This window comes from Arachis duranensis, chromosome 2, assembly GCF_000817695.3.
Source record: "Arachis duranensis cultivar V14167 chromosome 2, aradu.V14167.gnm2.J7QH, whole genome shotgun sequence".
Taxonomy (NCBI): domain Eukaryota; kingdom Viridiplantae; phylum Streptophyta; class Magnoliopsida; order Fabales; family Fabaceae; genus Arachis; species Arachis duranensis.
This window is the reverse complement of record NC_029773.3, coordinates 83,545,082-83,564,541: the sequence shown is the minus strand read 5'-3', so window position 1 is coordinate 83,564,541 and position 19,460 is coordinate 83,545,082. Positions and strand designations below refer to the sequence as shown.

Below are 19,460 nucleotides of genomic sequence, written 5' to 3'. Positions count from 1 at the left end.
AGGAAAAGTCCAAAATAGTTTTACCCTCAATATTGATCACTTCGAAACCATGGCCTCCGTGAATACTCCCATACCCAGTCACTTCTCTCCCAACATGGCCATTTAAATCTCCTCCTAAGAAAATCTTATCTCTCAAAGGTATGCCTTGAACCAAACTCTCTAAATCCTCCCAAAACCTTATCTTGTGTTGTTCGTCCGAACCCACTTGCGGTGCATAGGCGCTAATCACATGGAAAGCACCTCCCTCCACCACAAGTTTGATAGAGATGATCCGATATCCCACCTTCTTGACATCCACTACATCCTTCTTCCACTGCTTATCCACAATTATTCCAACTCCATTCCTATTCTTCACCTTTCCTGTATACCAAAGTTTGAAACCAGAAGAATCCAACTCCCTAGCCTTTGCACCGACCCATTTCGTTTCTTGTAGGCACATAATGTTAATCTTCCTCCTTGTCATGGTGTCCACCACCTCCATGGACTTTCCTGTTAGAGTGCCTATGTTCCATGTCCCAAATCTCAACCTTCTGTCGCTTCGACCTTTACCTTTTTCTTTGTGAACTAGCTTATTTACCCTCGTCCGTTCACGAAAACGCGAGAACCCTTGCTCATTTAACACTACATCCGGGCACCGATGCAGCGGCTCTTGCTTTGACACCGTACTCGAGCCATACGGCGCGTTGCTTCCGGGCAACGACCTAGCTTTAGCGCAATAATGTCTTTGATTCATGTCATGGGGGGTTCGGCTATATTTTTATGTTGGTTGCCGAAGACCTAATACAACCCTCCTCCTTTATCCGGGTTTGGGACCGGCTATGTATCGCAAGTGTAATATAGGCGGAGTTGTGAAATTATTATATATATTCAAAAATAAAAGAAATAATTCATTTCTCCATTTTATCTTTGTCTTTTTGTTTTTGTAAAATTGGTATATGTATTCAATAATAATAATAAAAAAATCATTTCTCCACTTAATCTTTGCCTTTTTTTTTTTACCTTTTGAATGCATTAACAAAAAATGTCCAATATAGGGCAAGATAAGGGGATACATGGCCAATGAGCCTTAACTCATATGGCATATCTCTCCCTTTTCACTTCAAAGGTCTCGAGTTCAAATTCTGACAATTACAATCGAAGAAAAAAATATGATAAATGTGTGAAGAGTATGTAGGTGTATTGTGCACTTAAAATCAGTTTTAAAAACCGGACCAAATCGGTCGGTCGAACCGATTCAACCGAAAACCAACAAAAAAATGATGCAATCTAGTATACAAAACCGCAAAATAAAAAAATCGTTCATGAACTGTTGAACCAGCCGGTTATCAGTAGGTTGGACCGGACCGGAACCCGGCCGGTTTACAGAAAACGACTTCGTTTCCTTTCTTGAAAGGGAAAAAGTTGCACGCTTTATCCCCCATACCCCCCTTCCTTCCTCCCTTCTCCAACTCCTTCCTTCAGCAAACCCTAGCCTCCACCAAAGAAAGCAAATCCTAGCCTCCACCAATAGTTGTCGCCGTCTGTTGGATGAGAGTTTGCTGCCGCCGTCCATCGCACTCAAGAACTTCCGTCTTCGTGCTCTCGGGCCTCTCGCCGGATCCTCCACGTCGGGTGCTCGCATCTCGCCGTTCTCCTCTGTGCTCGGCTGCTCGCGCCTCCCTCCGCCAGTGAGTGCTCGAGCTGTGCGTGTTGGTTGCTGCTCGTCGTCCGTGGTTGTCTCTGCTCGATTCTGCCTCCCAGTCTCACTCGAGTCTCGTCTCAGTCACTGGCATCTCGTGGTTCGTCTGTCTCGTCGCCGGCGGCAGAAGCAACTCCTGGGGTTGTCTCTTGCTTCGTCGCCTTCCGTGGGGTGGTCGCCGACTCGCCGTCGACCGTTGGTGAGTCCCTGCACCATCGCTTCCCTGTTCTCTCTTTTCAGATTTCCCTTCTCCCTGTATTTTTGCATGTTGCTGAATTGCTAATCAAATTTGCCTTGTTGCTAATCTAAATGTTGCTGTAAATCGGGACATTACTTGGATTTGTTAAATTTGTTGCTGTAACTTGAATTTGTTGCTTCCCAGTCACAGAATCAGAATAGAATACTCAGTCAGTGCTTGGTTGATTGGTTTTGCTCACTGATTGTATTTGATGATAAATTTTAAATTGATAACTTTTAATTTTAAATTTGCACTGCGTGTTACTGATTCACTGTTCCTTCGGTCCTTTTTGTTGTTGTTAATCATTGTGATGAGCTTTATTAAAATTGGGTTGAAAACTGTTGAATCTTTTTTCATTTTTCATTGTTCTTAACTTCTGTTCTTATTAAAAGATTTGCAATTGGTGATCTTTTGATTTATTATATGCTTCATGTTTTTAATTTCACTCTGCTTCTAGGCTTTGAAATCTGTTTATGATAACTGAGATGCAATTATTTAGTTGGATAACTGATGTAATTATTGAGTTCAAGAGATTGAGTTTTTGATTTGCAAGGTGATTTTTGGTTATTTTTTATTTAATTTGGTAATGGTGTTTATGATTGGGGTTATCTGGTTTTGATTCTTTTTTAATTTAGTAATAGTGTGATTACTTGTTGCTGTTTGTAATGTTTGTTGCTGAATGATGATTGTTCTTTCTTGCCTCTGTTTAGTAATGTTTATTGAAATTTTGTACTTTTTCAATGCATATTTTTATGTGTTATTAGTCAAAGTCATGTCAAGGCCATGCAAATTTATTCAATTCCTCCTACTTCAAACTGCTTATGCTGCTTCTCACTATTTCTGGTGTGTAACTTGTATACTTCTGCATGATTCTCTTTTGATTCCACACAAAGTTGATGAAAAAAACTGATTTTGTTATCTGGGGTAATCTTATTCTGTTTCTGTCTATGTTTTTTTGCTAATGGAACATTCTAGTCTAGTTGTTTAGTGATCAGAATGTTATTCCTTCTTAGCTTCATGGAATGAAAGAGAAACTACATTGCATCCTCAGAGGAATCAAAAACCATTAGTTAATTTATATATTATTCATTTTAGTTATATGATTCTATCAATTTGGTTGTGTACTTATTCTTCTTATTCAGCATAGGAATTTAAGCATTTTATTTTTCTGATATTTCAAAACTGTTTTTCTCAAGAGACATTTATAGTTTTAAACAGACAAGTGGTTCTGATTTTGGAATCAACTATGGACAAATAGCCAACAATCTTCCCTCTCCATCACGCGGTTGCTGTTCTAAAACGGTTTTTCCAGTTGAACCACCGGTTGGACTGGTTGGACCAGTGAACCAGTAATTAAAACGGTTTGATGACCTGTCTGGTTTTTAGAACCTTGGTCCCCACAAGGATCATCGCATCTCGGGAAGTTTTGTCATCCCTACATATACGTAATAAATCGAATCAAAATATAAATTGAATTTATTTGATTTGATTTATATAAAGAGTCAAACGAGACATGCATGTAACCAAATTCAATTTAGGATATATATGTAACTTTTTATTTAGTTCTCTATGTAAATTACCTATTTTATAAGATCATTTTATTGTTTGTATGTTTTGAAATTTGTTTTATTAAAATTATAATCTTTAAGGTCAAAATGACTATTTTGATTTGTTTTATCAAAATTTATTATTAAAATGTTGAACTTTAATCCATATTGTGATTAAGTATTGCTGTAAAGGTAAAAAAAAATATATATAAAAATATTCATCTATTAAGATTTTAATGTTAAGGACTTACTCGAAAGAGGAAATGGAAACTCGCAACCCTTTCATTCACTAGGGTTTTAGGATACAACTTTCACTCAATCTAGGGTTTTCATTCTTCACATTCTCACACGCCACCCTCATCCTTCGTTCATGAAATCCATCGCTTCAATAATCTCGTCTCTCCTCTTCCCTTCGTCTGTCGCGACTCCTTCTCTCCCTCTCCGTCAGTCGCGACTCCCCTTGATCAAGTAGCAAATTAGGTTCTCTCTCTCTCTCTCTCTCTCTCTCTCTCTCTCTCTCTATAGCTGCCAATAGTGAGTTCCAATATTCTATTACTCGTTTTATTTTTGGTCTGTTATTGGATTCTGTAATCGTCTCTAGTGATTATCTTGTTCTGCTTTTGTGTCCTAATTCTCGTTCCATCTAATCTTTTGACACTTTTTGATGGATGCATTGAACAATCCAACAGTCTCTCTGAAAAAAAATAAAATGAATCAGTGTCAGGAAAAGAAAAGGATATAACCATTGTTGCTGTTAGGGTGAATCTCGTGGATAATGTTGTTCTTGTTCTTGTTCGTGTTATTAAGTAGGAAGTAGTAGTAGTAGCTTGAATTTGATGTAAATTAAATTTTATTTCTTTAAGGCTTGAGTTTATATCATTTGGTTGTTGTAATTATTCAACAGATGAAGTTAGTAAAGAGCAAATTAGAGATTGTTATGCTTAATTTGTCATTTTAGATTTATATGCATTTGTTTGTGCACTGTACATCAGAGCCAAAGTGCTCTATTCCATGCTTTTAGAATTTGAATGACATGAAACAAACTTGGCAGTTGGTGCTATTGAATTCCGAAGCACAATTGATTGAGGTTGTTAGGGAACCCGCATTCTTAGCACTTTAGGCAGTGCACTTACCGTGGTCCCCCTCCCTTCTCATGTCCGAAAAGCTAATTTTATTGTATGTTGTATGTTTCTTAATTTTCACAGTACTCTTATGATTTCATAATCCTATAAGCGCTGCCATTGTTATTTGATGATGTATGTGTATTAAGTTGTTTGATTTCAATTCTGTCATTTAGAGTTGTGGTTTGTTGCTCTTTATTTTTTGCCATCTTGGAACCTTCATGATCCTTGCATGAAATCGGATGTTTCTTGTGTTATATATCTCTTTGTAACATCTGTTAAATTGATTGCACCAACAGTTTTACCTCATTTATGTTGCAGAGTTGCTTGTGAGATATGAGTCTGATATCTCAAAATGCTCGCACTAAAGCTAAGAAGACCCAAAGGGAGGAGGACATCAAAGAACCTCTCAATTATGAAGAGGTTGAGGATGGGAAAGATTCTGATGATGAAGCTCTGCAGGCAAAGAAGAGGAAGCGAGAACAGTCAGAAATGCAACAAGTGAGAGAAATGAAAAAGCTGGAAAGCTTTTTGTTTGGCTCTCTGTATTCCCCTGTTGAATTTGGAAAGGAGGATAATGAAGCAGAAATTGGGGATAAAAAGAGCTCGGATTTGTTTTTTACTGACTGTTCTGCAAATAATGTGCTTTCTATTTATGAGGAAGATGCTGACATTTCAGAGGAAAGTGATGATGATAGGGCTGCCGTGCAGAGAAAACCTGTGTGGGTGGATGATGAAGAAGAAAAGGCCACTATTAACATAGCAAATGTTAACAGGTTAAGGAAGTTAAGGAAGGAAGAGGATGAGGATTTGATTTCTGGTTCAGAGTATGTGTCAAGATTGAGGGCTCAGCATGTAAAGCTGAACCCAGGAACTGATTGGGCACAGATTGATTCGAGGTCCAAAATAGATAGATCTTCTGATGATGAGTCAGATGAAGAAAATGAAGCTGCATTGAACCAAGGTAACAAGGATGTGGATGATATTCTGAGAACAAATGAAGACCTGGTTGTGAAGAGTAGCTCGAAACTACTGCCTGGACATGTTGAATACTCAAAGCTAGTTGATGCTAATATACAGGATCCATCTAATGGCCCAATAAATTCTGTTCAGTTCCATAGAAATGCTCAGCTCCTTCTTGCTACAGGATTGGACAGAAAGCTTAGATTTTTTCAAATTGATGGCAAACGTAACACCAAGATTCAAAGCATCTTCCTTGAAGATTGCCCCATTCGGAAAGCTGCTTTCTTGCCAGATGGATCTCAGGTTATCTTATCGGGAAGACGAAAGTTTTTCTATAGTTTTGATTTGGTTAAGGCTAAGGTTGATAAAGTAGGTCCTTTAGTTGGTAGGGAAGAGAAAAGTTTGGAAAATTTCGAGGTCTCGCCTGATTCTAAATTAGTAGCTTTTGTGGGTAATGAGGGTTACATTTTTTTAGTTTCGACAAAAACAAAGCAATTGGTTAGTACTTTAAAGATGAATGGAACAGTTCGATCCTTAGCTTTTGCAGAAGATGGACAGCAGTTGTTGAGCGGTGGCGGTGATGGCCAGGTTTACCACTGGGATCTGAGAACAATGACTTGCATGCATAAAGGCGTAGATGAAGGCTGCATAAACAGCACAGCTCTTAGTACTTCTCCAGGTGGAAAACTTTTCGCAGCTGGTTCAGACAGCGGAATTGTGAATATTTACAATAGAGAGGAATTCCTCGGGGGCAAGAGGAAGCCTATCAAGACCATTGAGAATTTGACCACTAAAGTAGATTTTATGAAATTCAATCACGACTCTCAAATATTAGCAATCTGTTCAGGCATGAAAAAGAGCAGTTTGAAATTGATACATATCCCGTCATATTCTGTGTTTTCCAACTGGCCGCCGCCGAATGCAAGCCTGAGTTACCCCCGCTGTCTTGATTTTAGTCCAGGTGGTGGTTTCATGGCTGTAGGAAACTCTGCAGGAAAGGTGTTATTGTACAAGTTGCACCATTACCAGCATGCATAAAATCAAATTTGGAAGCTCTCTCAAGGTTTGAGAGTAAATTTTTGTATTGTTATTTGTTGTCCAGGCAGGTTTCTGAACTCAGGTTATTGTTGCATTTTTGTCATAAACTAATGAAGCATCATGTGTTTGTATGCAAGCTATAGAAGGAGAAAACTAGCTTCAAGTCTTTTATTGATTGTTTGACATTAGCTATATTAACTACATTGCTTTATCAATGTTATAGATACCTAGATGAGCTGTTATGTTATATCTGTACACAGTCTGGGTTAAATTGATATTACTAAATGCCACTTCTTGGCACTTCGGGTACTGAAAGCAAGGTAATAGCCAATAACTAATAAATAAAAAGGTGAGTGCTACCAAGGCAGATAGATGAAATATTTTGACTATTTTCATATAGACGTTGTTCAAGACTTTGCTAGGGTTTTGAGTCTTCAAGAATAATTAATTTTCATATTTAAACAAATATAGTTTCCGATTCCATAAAATCTAAATTTCTAATAGAAAGGGTGGGTATGTGACATTTACTTCATATATTTTCAATGTATATTCTATCTTTCATATTCGTAGTTCATGAGTGATTGGTTTTTAATATATATATATATAACTTGAAGTAAAGAGAAATTCTTATATATCTATTAAAGAGGAAGAGTGATTTTCCATACTAATTGAAGGTGAACAAATATTTTTTTTAAGTCAAATTCTAATTATGTCTTTCAAAAAGTATTTTTTCTTTTAATAGCAGGTATATGAAAATTTTATAAAAACCAAGAAATTTTTTTTTATAAACAACACATAAATATTAAAAAAAAAACATAACTTTTCTTAACAAGAATACAATAATTTTTGAACTAAAACACAAATTATATAAATAACAAAACATAGAGAAGAAAAGAAAAAAAAAAACAAAGTAGCAGCAACAAGGAGCAGCAAGTAGAGCAACAAGAAGTAAGGACAAAAGAAAAGAAAAAAGAAGAAGCAACAAAAGAAGAAGAGAAATAAAGAAGGAAAGGAGAAGGAAAAAAAACGTAAAATCCTATTTTTTTAAATTATTTGATTAAAAAATAACTAACAGTTCTCTTATCTCAAAATAGTAATGACAAAAGAGAAGTTATAATTAAAAAAGATACATGAGTCATTATAATTTTTTTTTCTTGACTATGAGTGGTTATAATTAAACGTGGAATAAAACTTTTGTAGTTCACAATATACAAAAATTCATGGGACGAATGACATGACTAATAAAATTTGTTTTTTTTTTAATATTTTGCCAACAAAAATATTTTTATATTAAATTTAAATCTTAAATTTTAATGACTAATGTTGATGGTTGAAGAAATTCTAGGAAGGACTGATTTTAATTCAGTTTTCATAGTAGATCCAATATGTTTGCTTGTCAGAAAAATTGACAATTACTTGAAAGACAAGAATAAATATTTATATTGTCAACCACGATTCTTTTCTAATACACTTTGTACTAGAGGGGCAACAATCTAACTTAAAATAAAAGGTTATGGGGGTATATTTATATACGGAGAAAAAGCACAGAGATAAACAATACTATAAAGTACTGCAGTTGTTGGAAAATAAAGAGGAGCAAATAATTGTGATTGGAGATTTTAACATGATCAAAGCACATCAAGAGAAATTAAAAAAGGCAGGAGACCAAAGCCAGCAGCTACGCTTCAAAATTTTAATGACTTCATCAACAAATGAGAGCTGGTGGATTTGGGTTATGGGGGAGACATATTTACTTGGTCAAATCGTCAATTTGGAGGCAATTTTGCAAAGGAACGACTTGATAGAGCACTGGTAACAACGACTTGGCGTTCATTATTTTCAGATGCCTTTGTCTTACACCTAGACGAGAATGGTTCAGATCATAAGCTGCTGTTGTTGTGCTCAAACAGAGAAGAGGGGTAATACATGAAAAAAACTAAACAAACTAGATAAATATAGTAAGAATAGTTGTCCTTAATCATTGTTTTATAACTAAACAAACTCTCCATGTTAACTCCACAAAACAAACAAGTGAAACAAAATTGTGGTGGAGAGACCATGAAAAATTTAGACATCTCCACTACTTGTGTCTAGAACCGGAGTAGTGATTGTCATTGGGATTTCTCCTGCCACTAAAAACTGCTAATGCTTTCCTTATGGGAGGATGGAAAGGAGCACGCTTATCTGTGTGGTGGGTGAAGACACTGCCTGATGCGAAAATGTCATCATCCTGTGAAGATTAAAGAAAATAATAAATTAAAGTAGCTATGGTTAGTATGAGTGCAGGTCTCCGAATGGGAATGATGACAGGAAGATGCAGCAAATTCAATTGGAAATGGAATCAATGGAATCAGCGGCTATATAAGTAGTTTCAGCATGTATAGATGAACTACCTTCTTGCTAGCCTTCTTTGTTTTAGGATAAAGTACCCATTGAGGAAGCTGATCTTCGCGGAGAATCAGGTTCTTTGTGACTGCATCCCTGCCGCCCTTGGGTAGAGGCAGTGAAAACTGCAAATAAAACCATGTAAAAGATGCAATACATTATTTAAAAAAAAATTGAACATGTAGCTCTAGAAAACAAACCAAGCTCACCTTTGTACCACGTAATGTTACTCGAGGTCGACGGGCTGCCATCACTATACCATTTTCACCAACAGTAACAGCTACCTTACGTAGGGTACCACCATTTCCACATTTTGGACAGAAAATCCTCCCAATATCAGCAGTAACAGTGCAGCAGGCATGACACATGAGTATCCATCTGGACAAATAATTTGAGACATAAGCTCATAGGAAATTAGGAATTGCCATATTGTGATTCAAAGAATATATTATTAAACTACACGCAAACAGTAGATGTCATAAGTCATTATGTAAGTTGCAAATAGTGATGATTGGCAATTTGTAAAGACATAAGCATTTAAGAAGCTTAAGTAAATTACCTGTGCAGTTGGTGTATCTGTGAACCTCCAGGCGCCAGCAACCGCAAACCCATCTGGAGAAGAACATTTTGCATTGCAAAGTCACCTGTTACACAGGCTACACTTGATTCAGATAATGGTCGAACCATCCAATTTTGTTCACTACTATCATCATCTGCATATGACAAATCAGTAGCTTCACTAGTCTGGCTTGCATGATCCAAGTGGTTTGATTCGCCGTTGAATGTATCTGTCTCACCAGGTTTAGAGAAACCTAGGTTTTGTTCATGATCAAGAACTTCAGGTGAACCTTCTAGCATCTTTTGCTTCATAAGGGCAGGGAGCGTTTCATTACTTTCATTCTCTTCCATTATCTGATCATTCGTAGAAACACCACTTCCAATATGGTTTTCGTCATTATTTTGATGAATGTGCTGAGACGAAGCTCCAGCATCTTCAGTAACATCATCGGCATTTTCTTCCAAATCTTGCTGCTGATCTTGATTACTGGATGTGTCATACAACTCACGTCTAGCTTTCCTTCGTAGAAATCTCCTATGAGTACTTCGGCTGACAGCAGGCATCCAATCACCCTCGTCACCATCAACTTGTCCTTGGGATGCATCAATTCCAGCAGCCACCATGATCTTCCCTTCAATATTTATCTCCTTTTTCTTAGGCTTACTTGATCCTAACTCAAGATGCTGTTGAATATATGAGGAAGTTTTGCTTTTATGTTCCGCTGAACCATCTTCTAAATGACCTTCTTGAGAAACAACATTCAGGTTTAAATCCCTCAAAGGAAGGATCCTTGAATTGGAATTCGACTTGTCCTCAGCTTGATGCTCCAATGCTTCCCACTCCTCCATATTAGGCACATTAGAACCCCACCCTGGCATGTCCTTCTCAGGCAACCTCGGAACATTCACCATTTGAACAGGAGGTGGACTTTCCCTGAGATTTTGTGTCCCATGGATTTGAGCCTCCAAAGTGTAAGTCAAAGCTATGAGTTTGAGATCAACATCTGAAAGAGTTTGCAGGTCACCAGTAGCCCTAGCAAACTTGACAACTACAGCATTCCATTGGTAATACGAGTTAGAAGCCAATACACACTATCAGTTCACAAACAATAATACATAAGCTATCAATCATAATATAACATCTAGATTGAATTAAAAAGCAACAGTTTTGAACATTAAATTAATGTCCAAGATAATTTCACTAGAATTTCATATTAAATTCTGTGGAACATATTCACTTGTATTGTCCAATTTAACAACACATTCAAAGATTAATGCTTAATGCGTAATGAGTCCTTATTTACACCCACATGCAAATCATAGACTCATAGTTTATGAAAGAGTTTACCATTGTTGATAGCTTCAGGAGTGGGCTCCATGGTATCGATAGTGAAGGGAAGGAAAGAAAGTTTGTGGCGTGAAACAGGGTCACGGATTTCTTCCATGACTTCAGGGACGGACACGAACTTGTCGGCAAGGCTGTGAAGCTTCTCCCCGCCATCAATGACGGCGTTGGCATCAACAACGGCCACAGAAACGCCGTGGGCAGATTTGCTGCTCTCGACTAAGCCTCGACCATTTTGAATGGATTCTTGCTGAGGTGGCTTCGCAGTTGCCTGATTCTTCAGCACGCTGCTCCAGCATGATGATGATGATGATGCTGCTGCTGCTGCTGGTGGAGGTTGATCCTCCATGTTGATCCTCCTTGATTAAAAAAAATTAAATAAATAAATAACCTTTTCTGACCTCGAAAGATTTGAGTGCTGACAAAACTAACCGAAAAATAATTAAACTAATTCTATACCCATGAAAGATATATTTTGTTTGACAAAAATAACCAATCGTTATTTGTTTTGATTCCGTTAAAACATCATATTAAATTTCCAGATTACCCTTCATCCTCATCTTTAACCTCTTGATTTTGATAAGAGAGAGACAGAGAATGCCAAAAAGCAAAATCATTGCCAAACTCTCTCCCTTCAACTAAAAAATAACAATGAACAAGTAGAACGAAAAAATTCAATAGAAAACACATAGTATAGAACACAGATTGAACAGAAGGTGTTTGAACATGATTTGGCTTTAGCTTGTTGCTCTTTTTCTCTTTCTTCCCTTTCTCTTTTTCTTGTTTCCTTTTTCTTTTTCCTTTCGCCCTAGTCTTTTGAAATCTACCAAACATAAAGATGATGAAGAAGAAGAAAAATAGCAAGGTTCTGAAAATTGGACCGGTGATCGAACCGTTCTAGTTACTGGTTCACTAGTCTAATTGGTTCAACCGTAGTTTAACCGAAATAATTGTTTTATAATAAAATAATAAATAAAATATATATAAACATCATCAGCAGGTGATTCTTGATTGATACTACCATCCATACCTGAAATTACAAATCCTAAAAAGTAATAATTAACTATTTTAACACTCATTATATCACTATTGAACTCATCAAGAAAGTCACGAGATAAGAAAATTTTATTGAATTAACTAAACTAGCAACATATATTCCATCATCTTCTCATGTAGTTAATTGACTTAATTTAATTCATCTGTTTCTTCGTTGAACTAAAAACAAAGTTGAACAATTTATTCCTTTCCTAACAAAGCTGACCAATTTATGCTTTTCTTCATTGGGTTACAAACCAAAAATAACAAGCTATACGCCATCATAATTTTAACAAAGATTATCAAGCTTTTCCAGAAATTAACAAGGATTGTCAAACTTTTCAGCTTCAAAAATCAAAAACAAAAAATTACAGTAGTGAACAAACTCAGAGTATGAGCATTGATCACAAAAAATTGATTTCTGAACAAAAAATAATTTCTGAACAAACTCAGAGTAGCCATTAAAAAAAAAAAAACAAAGAACAACAAATGATTTCTGAACATTGAGGAATGAGGAGTGAACGAACAATGAGCATTGAGGAATGTCAATATGATTTCTGAACGAAAAATAAAAAAACGAAGAACTACAGCAGGGAGCAGAGCTAAAGCTAATCATTCTGTATTTCAATATGATTTCTGAACAAAAAATTGATAAACAACGAAGAACAGGAATAAAATGTTCAGTGAGCAGAGCTAAAGCTAATCATTCAGTGAGCAGAGCAGCCATTACCTTCGAGGGACAAGCACGACAGACGACTCAAAAGACGACGACGAGAACGACGAGGGACGGCGGGCAAAGCGCGACTGAGCAAGATGAGGGGTTGGAGCACGCCGACTCGCGAGCACGATGAAGAATCTGGCGATTGGCGAATGAGGAGAGAGGCTGGAGCACCACGAACAGAGGAAGATCTTGAGCGCGACGTACGGAGGCAGTGAGAGGAAGGGTCGCGGCGGTGGCAATGGCGGTGGAGGAGGCTAGGGTTTCTTTTGAGGGAGCTGTTCTTTGTTTTGTGAGAAACTGAGAATTAGGGGTGTGTAAACTGGGTTGGATGTGACCCAAATTCGATCCGAAATATATACCGGACCTATTTATTAGATACGAATCTGACCCTAGACTTGATGAAATTTATACATTTTCAGGCCACGAGTATATCGAGTAAAAACAGGTGAAAACCGAGCCGTTAACATTACATTACCTTAGCATGTGAAAATATCCAAATTTTCAAGACTCCAACTATTATTTGACATGGTAAAATTCACTTAGAAAAATATAACAAGAACCAATTATTCTCTAAAATTAAAGTATAATCATAATCAATACTAATATTGTACAATAACATCAAATATTTAAATCAATACAAATAACACAATATTATGCATTAGTCTAAAATCGTATGCATTTTAATTTTAAACATAAAATATCAACTTATAGTCTTATAATAACTAATAATACAAAATATTAAGGTTTACAATACTTAAATTCCACATAAGAATAGTCATCATCAATCACTAATAACACAAAATATTAATTGTGTATGATGACCGGGTCACCGGGCCGATTTTGGGTGACCCGATACATAATCCGGACCCGATCCGAAATAATGATTGGGTCTATTTTTGAGACCCTTACCCGGCCCTAAACCCGATGAAATCACACCAAATAAGTCCCTAAAATGTTCGGGACCAGGCCAAGTCGGATCATGCACACCTCTATTGAGAATGACGAGAAAAGAAGACCAGACCCAAGACATAGGATCTATTTTGAGTATTTTGAAAATCTCGGAATTATAAGTATATGAATATCTTATTTTTTGCCAATTTTAGTTTTCAGCCTGAATTTGGAGTTTGATTATTTTGTATCTTTGACATTTTTTTAATTATCTATATGTATATTTACTTTTTTTTTTTTAAGTTATCTTGAGCGTTGTTCTTTTATTTTTTATGTTTTTGCTTAAACTAACTTTTAAGGCTATTCGAATATTATATTTCTTTCAATTATATTATATATATTCTATTTTTATTTTATAAGTCGTAATACCACAACACTTTTATTTTATAGCTTAAGTGTAAAATTTTGTATGGTGGGGTGTTACACTTTTTTTGCAGCAGTTCTGCCTGGTCTGCGCCTTCCTTCTGACAGTTTTATCTACGCTTTCTTGTGACAGTTTCGTTTGCGTTTTCTTTCGCCAATTTCATCTGTGCTTCTTTTCGTCAATTCTATCTGCGCTTTCTTTTTGCAGTTCTGTTTGTATCCATTCTATCAATTTATGCATTTTTTTTTAATTTCGTTGTTTTAGATAAGTTTCAAACTCAAGTGTTGAGTTGTCACTTGAGTTTGAAGGGGACGTTAGAATATATTAGGAACAATTAGCTTTCATTAGAATTATTTAGCATATCTAAATATTTATTATAAGATATTAGTCTTTATTATTTTGATTCTCTTAGCATCTATAAATATCTTTTTATATTATATCATTCTACATAATTTGAACACACACAAATTCTTTTTCTAGTGTTTTTTTTTATCCTTTTTAACAAAGAGAAAGAGATAAGGAGACAAAAGACAAAGCAAAAAAGAGAAAAAAAAAAGACTATTTACATTTGTTGTCGTGAGTCTTTAACAAAGATGGAGCTTCTTTCGCTAGAATGGAGCTTCTTCCTCTTCTAGCGGTAAGACGCAGAATTCAGTGCAAACGGTGATGGATGAAAATCGAAGTAAATGTGATGCAATACTCCTCGTTTGTTTAACCTGATCATTACACTATTGATTTGGAGAATGAGATGTATGTGGGATACGTTTTATAGATCTATAGAGAGAATGTTTATAAGATTTTTAGATTGTTTGTTAAGGTATAATTTCATCTTCTACCATTTAAGATTAATTCTGATTCTAATTTAAATTTTGGTAGAATTTTTATGGATTAGAGTTGATTTTTGTACTAATAATGAAAAAAGTTGAAAAGTTAAAATGAAGAACATGATAAAGGATAATATAATCATTCTAAAGCAAAAATGATCAGAGTTAACTTTAAATTTAACAGTAAAATAATTTTATCAAACAAAATATACTTTTCATGAATACACAATTTTAGTTTAATTTTTTTGTGATTAATTTTATCAGCGTTCAAATCTTTTAGGTCAGAAATAGTTATTTATTCTTAAAAAAACTCTTTCTTAAAAAAATTATTTTTTCTTTTACTTTTTATTTTTGTTTTCATTACTTTTTAGATTAAAAATAGGAAGATGTTCACCTATACCATCATACGAAATTGAAAATTTTGTGTTCTAACTTCTAATTGTTAAGTCCATGCAGATTTAATTTAAAAAATGTTAAGGGTCACGATTTAGTGGAATTGATCTGTTAGGTTGCGTTTGTATTTGAAAATAAGATAAGATAAGACACTGAAAATAAGACTGTATTTTTGTATTCTGTTTAATGATAAACTAGAACAAATTATAAAAATTTAATTTATTCTTATTTTTTTATTTGAAAATTTTGAAACAAAAAATATAATTATAAAAAGTTAATAAAAATAATTAAAAAATAAAAAATAATTTTATCTTTTATTAATATTTTTATTTTTTTTATTAAGATAAAAATAAAACATACTAATTTAATGTTTTTAAACACATTATTTCTATTTATATATTTTCAGTCAAATATCATTTTGTATCGCTGTATTTTGTGGTGATCGGTTAGAACGTAGTTTCATGGTGCACTATAAAAAAGTCGTGTTGGAAGCGTTAGCGGAGCCTATATTATGTTGGGCTATTGAGGCAAAGTTTTGTCCAATATATGTAAATGGGCTTGTTATGAAGCCTTTACATTGTTAACGTAATGTCAGGTCATGTGTTTGATTTTGTGACTGACAATATTTAGTAACGGATTTAGAAAATTTATATTGGAGAGACAAAAATAATATAAATTATTATTAAAAGATATATTAATTAAAACTTAAAAAAATAAAAATATATATTAATTATTTGAATAAAAAAATCAAAAATTACATATAATAAAATAGAATGAATGATATTTTGTCACAAAGAGTTATATTAAAAAATAGAGAATTTAAAATTTATTTTTTGATGAAGAAAATGATCACTAAAAAAAGAATAGAAAAAAAAGTTGAAACTTAAGAGGATTTAAGATAATAAATGAATGATGAAGGCTGAGATTTGAAAATGAGATAAGACTAAATTTGATTAGATTAACTAATAATAGTCAAAATGATAGAAAGATAAAATAAATTTAAAATTTTAAATAATTGAGATAAAATGAATATTAATTTATTGAATAAAAATTTATATTTACAAATTATATAATATTTTTTAAAATCTAAAACTTCAATTATACTCGTAAACTATACATTTTAATTTCTCATTAGATAAAAAATTCGACAATAGTATAAATATAATATAAAAAAAGATAATTTAGTAATATTAACTCTATTGTCACAGTAAATTTTAGAAGGTTAAATTTAATAATGTTTGTATAATTTTTTGGAATATTTAAAAGTACTCTAGATGATTCCAAAACCTTCTAAAATATCCTAGAAGATCCCAAAATATCCTAAAAAGATTCTAGAATACTCTGAAAAATCATAAAGTATTCTAGAAAAGTGTAGATGTATATAGAATTATGAAGAATAGTATGGAATAATCTAAAAGTATTTATAAAGTTGTGGTATGATGGATATTTATAATAAAAGTTATAGATGATTAATCTAAACCGTTGATTAGATTTAATTCTAACAATCCATTGAGAAAGTGGGTGACCAGAAACGGACCCAAGTGGTGTATTAGGGGTAGGGGTGGCAAAGCGGGTCGGCCCGCCCGCCCCCGTCTAGGCCCACCTTATAAACGGGGCGGACCAGCCCGTCCCGCCAACTAAAATGGGTTCAAAATGTTAGTCCACCCCGCTTTATGGCAGATTGGCGGGTTGGCGGGCTAGCCCGCTTGACTTTTTTTTTTTTTGAAAAATAAAATTCATTAAAATTAACCAAAAAATAATAATTAAAAAATAAAATACAAATAAAAAATAGTCAAATTATAATATAATTTTTTTTACTATTTTTTTGAATTTTTAACCTCAATAAAATTGTTCAAAATAATATTTGTCAATAAAATTATCTTTATTTTAAAAAATAAGTCACATAATTTGAGCATATATACGAAATTGTAAAATAAAATAAATAAAATTAATAACTAAAAGAAGACTAAAAACAAAAAATAAAAAAAAGGGTTTAAAAATTCTATAATTATTAATTTTATAATAGTAACCACTCTTTTATTTAATAAAAAAAAAAGAAAAAAAAACCTTCGACCCGGCAGACCAATCCGCCCCGCCCCGCAAAAACCTGCCAATTTGGCGGTGCGGGTTTGACAGGTTTTTTTAATTTGGCAAGCTCCAAATCCTAGTCCGACCCACTTTTTTAGCGGGTTTAGCGGATCGACCCGGTGGGCTCGACTCGTTTTGCCACCTCTAATTAGGGGGCATTTGCCCATTCTCTTTCTTTTTTTAAAATATATACATATATAACATGTGCCTCCATTTTAATTTTTAGGTGACTTTATTACAAATAAATTTATTCCAATTATTTAAAGTCTTAAATTCACTTTATCTTTCTATCATTTTGACTATTAGTTAATCTAATTAAATTTAGTCTTCTCTTAGTCTCAAATTCGAGTCATCATCACTCTTTTATTCTCTTAAATCCTCTTCTTAGTTTCAACCTTCTTTTTCTATTATTTCTCTAGTGGTCATTTTTTTTCATCAAAAAATAAATTTTAAATTCTCTATTTTTTTAAATATAACTTTTTATGACTCTATATATCTTTCAATTTTATTGTTTCTCTTTTTGATATTTTCAATTACAAATTATAATTCAAGCAATTATAGTTTAGGTATTAATCTAATTTTTTATTCTCTTTATAAATTTATATATTTTATTTTATTCTCAATTTAGTGATCCTTATTAATTATTTGTTTATCTTTCGTTCTACTTTATTATATGTAATTATGTTGCATATAAATTTCTAAAATCAATTCATTAATTTACAAATTTAGAATATATATTTTTTATTTATAGAAATAATAACAAAAAAATATTTTAAAAAATATCTTTCGTTCTATTTTATTATATGTAATTTTTTATTTTTTTTATTCGAATAATTAATGTGCAGTTTTATTTTTTTGAATTTAGATTAATATATCTTTTGATAATAATGTATATTATTTTTGCCTCCCCAACATAAATTTTCTGATCCGTTACTGTGGATGACTATAAATACGGGTGAGAATTAGATTTTGTATGTGTGAGTCATTTGTAATAAACACTTAAGCAATAAAGTGTTTTGGTTTTCTTTCTCTTGTATTCTCTTAGGTTCTTAAATTTCTTGCTAAGTACTGAGAAATAGACTAACTTAATCTTAACTCAAGAAATTGAGTAAGTCTGAGTGCCAGCAAGATAGTATTGAAGTGTATTCAAGACACTATGTCCAACACACTATGCCCTAACACCTAGATTTTCCTCCTATTCCTAAATCATTTAACTTAATTCCGTAATTAATAAAGAGAGACATCTTAAAGTAAATTAAAATCATACTAATTTGTTCAATAAAAAAATAAGATATAAACTAAATCTGTACCTAAAAATTTAATAATAAAAGTAATATCAATGTATTCCTAAGAAAAAATAAAGGTTTGCAAACTAAGTTTATACCTTATAACTAAAAGTATTAATAATCCTATTCGTAACAAATCGTACACCTCAAATTATTGATAAATTACAAATGAATAACTTTATAATAGTATAAATATAATAAATAAAAGAAATAAATATAATAAATAAAAGAATTTCATTCAAGTAGGTAAATATAGCGATATTAATTTCCTAAATGAAAAAAAACAAACAAACTTTATAAATCATGTCCAAATTTAAAATCTAAATTTTAACCTTACTCCTAAATCTTACTTCCTAATTTTTTTGATAGATGAATGATACGATAAATTCATTTTAATATTAATAATGTGTTCAATGTAAAAAAGTATGTTAATTTCAAACCAAATAAAAACTTAAAAGTTAAAACTTTAACCCTTTCCATAAATTATATGATGATATAGTGGACGTCAAAGAAAGACATTAATTCCAAAGGAACAAATTCTTGAACTGGTTGCAATGTGTGGAGACGCTGCAATTCAAAGAAGCTAATGCAAATGAGTTTAAACACATAAATAAATGGAGGAGTATAACAAAGTCAAATGAAAGTGGCACATAAGTGTGGTATCAATAAGTTGCTACTAATACATGGTACTTCAAAGTAATTAATTATATAGCAGGTTATTATTGGTGATTCTTTATTTCTTTGGATCTTAATGGCAATGTCGAAGGAACCTTAAGAAACGAGGAGTGTAGAATCTGTAGTAGATTAGTATAGTGTTTTCTGTTGTAAAATAAATAAAAGATATATATAAAATAAAGATGTATAAATAGAAGACTCTATTATTAATATAATTAGCTCAATAATATTTATATATATAATAATAATATTA

The 19,460-nt window shown here is 33.1% G+C and overlaps 2 protein-coding genes across 7 annotated transcripts; one reads left to right on the top strand and one right to left on the bottom strand.

Annotated features, from left to right (window-relative positions):
- The first annotated feature begins 1,422 nt into the window (after positions 1-1,422).
- On the top strand, positions 1,423-6,836 carry LOC107475423 (U3 small nucleolar RNA-associated protein 18 homolog). 3 transcript variants are annotated; one of them, XR_002371018.2, is made up of 2 exons: positions 1,423-1,877; positions 3,135-3,858. XR_002371018.2 is itself a non-coding variant. In XM_052257256.1 (2 exons), the coding sequence occupies exon 2, from the start codon at positions 4,921-4,923 to the stop codon at positions 6,583-6,585; it is 1,665 nt and encodes a 554-aa protein (XP_052113216.1). In that variant the 5' UTR covers positions 1,423-1,877; positions 4,906-4,920; the 3' UTR covers positions 6,586-6,836. The 3 variants fall into 3 exon arrangements, 2 of the variants coding, with proteins under 2 accessions (XP_052113216.1, XP_052113217.1); XM_052257256.1 differs by lacking the exon at positions 3,135-3,858 and adding an exon at positions 4,906-6,836; XM_052257257.1 differs by lacking the exon at positions 3,135-3,858 and adding an exon at positions 4,884-6,836.
- A 1,312-nt stretch (positions 6,837-8,148) lies between these two features.
- Positions 8,149-12,938, bottom strand: LOC107475422 (RNA-binding NOB1-like protein). Of its 4 annotated transcripts, XM_052256819.1 has the most exons (7): positions 11,421-11,722; positions 10,877-11,232; positions 9,768-10,577; positions 9,530-9,683; positions 9,180-9,348; positions 8,979-9,095; positions 8,149-8,815 (listed from the first exon to the last, which is right to left on the bottom strand). In XM_052256819.1, the coding sequence occupies exons 1-7, from the start codon at positions 11,705-11,707 to the stop codon at positions 8,666-8,668; spliced, it is 2,043 nt and encodes a 680-aa protein (XP_052112779.1). In that variant the 5' UTR covers positions 11,708-11,722; the 3' UTR covers positions 8,149-8,665. The 4 variants fall into 4 exon arrangements, with proteins under 4 accessions (XP_052112779.1, XP_015950537.1, XP_020991418.2 ...); XM_016095051.3 differs by lacking the exon at positions 11,421-11,722 and adding an exon at positions 12,639-12,938 and having other exon boundaries at positions 9,530-10,577; XM_021135759.2 differs by having other exon boundaries at positions 9,530-10,577.
- Between the last annotated feature and the right edge of the window lie 6,522 nt (positions 12,939-19,460).

Coding starts and splice junctions, on each gene's coding strand:
- LOC107475423 (XM_052257256.1), top strand. CDS start 4,921: ATGAGTCTGATATCTCAAAATGCTCGCACTAAAGCTAAGAAGACCCAA.
- LOC107475422 (XM_021135759.2), bottom strand. CDS start 11,707: ATGTTTGGTAGATTTCAAAAGACTAGGGCGAAAGGAAAAAGAAAAAGG. Junction 10,578..10,876: donor TCCTGAAGCTATCAACAATG/GTAAACTCTTTC, acceptor GGAATGCTGTAG/TTGTCAAGTTTGCTAGGGCT. Junction 8,816..8,978: donor CAAAGAAGGCTAGCAAGAAG/GTAGTTCATCTA, acceptor TAATCTTCACAG/GATGATGACATTTTCGCATC.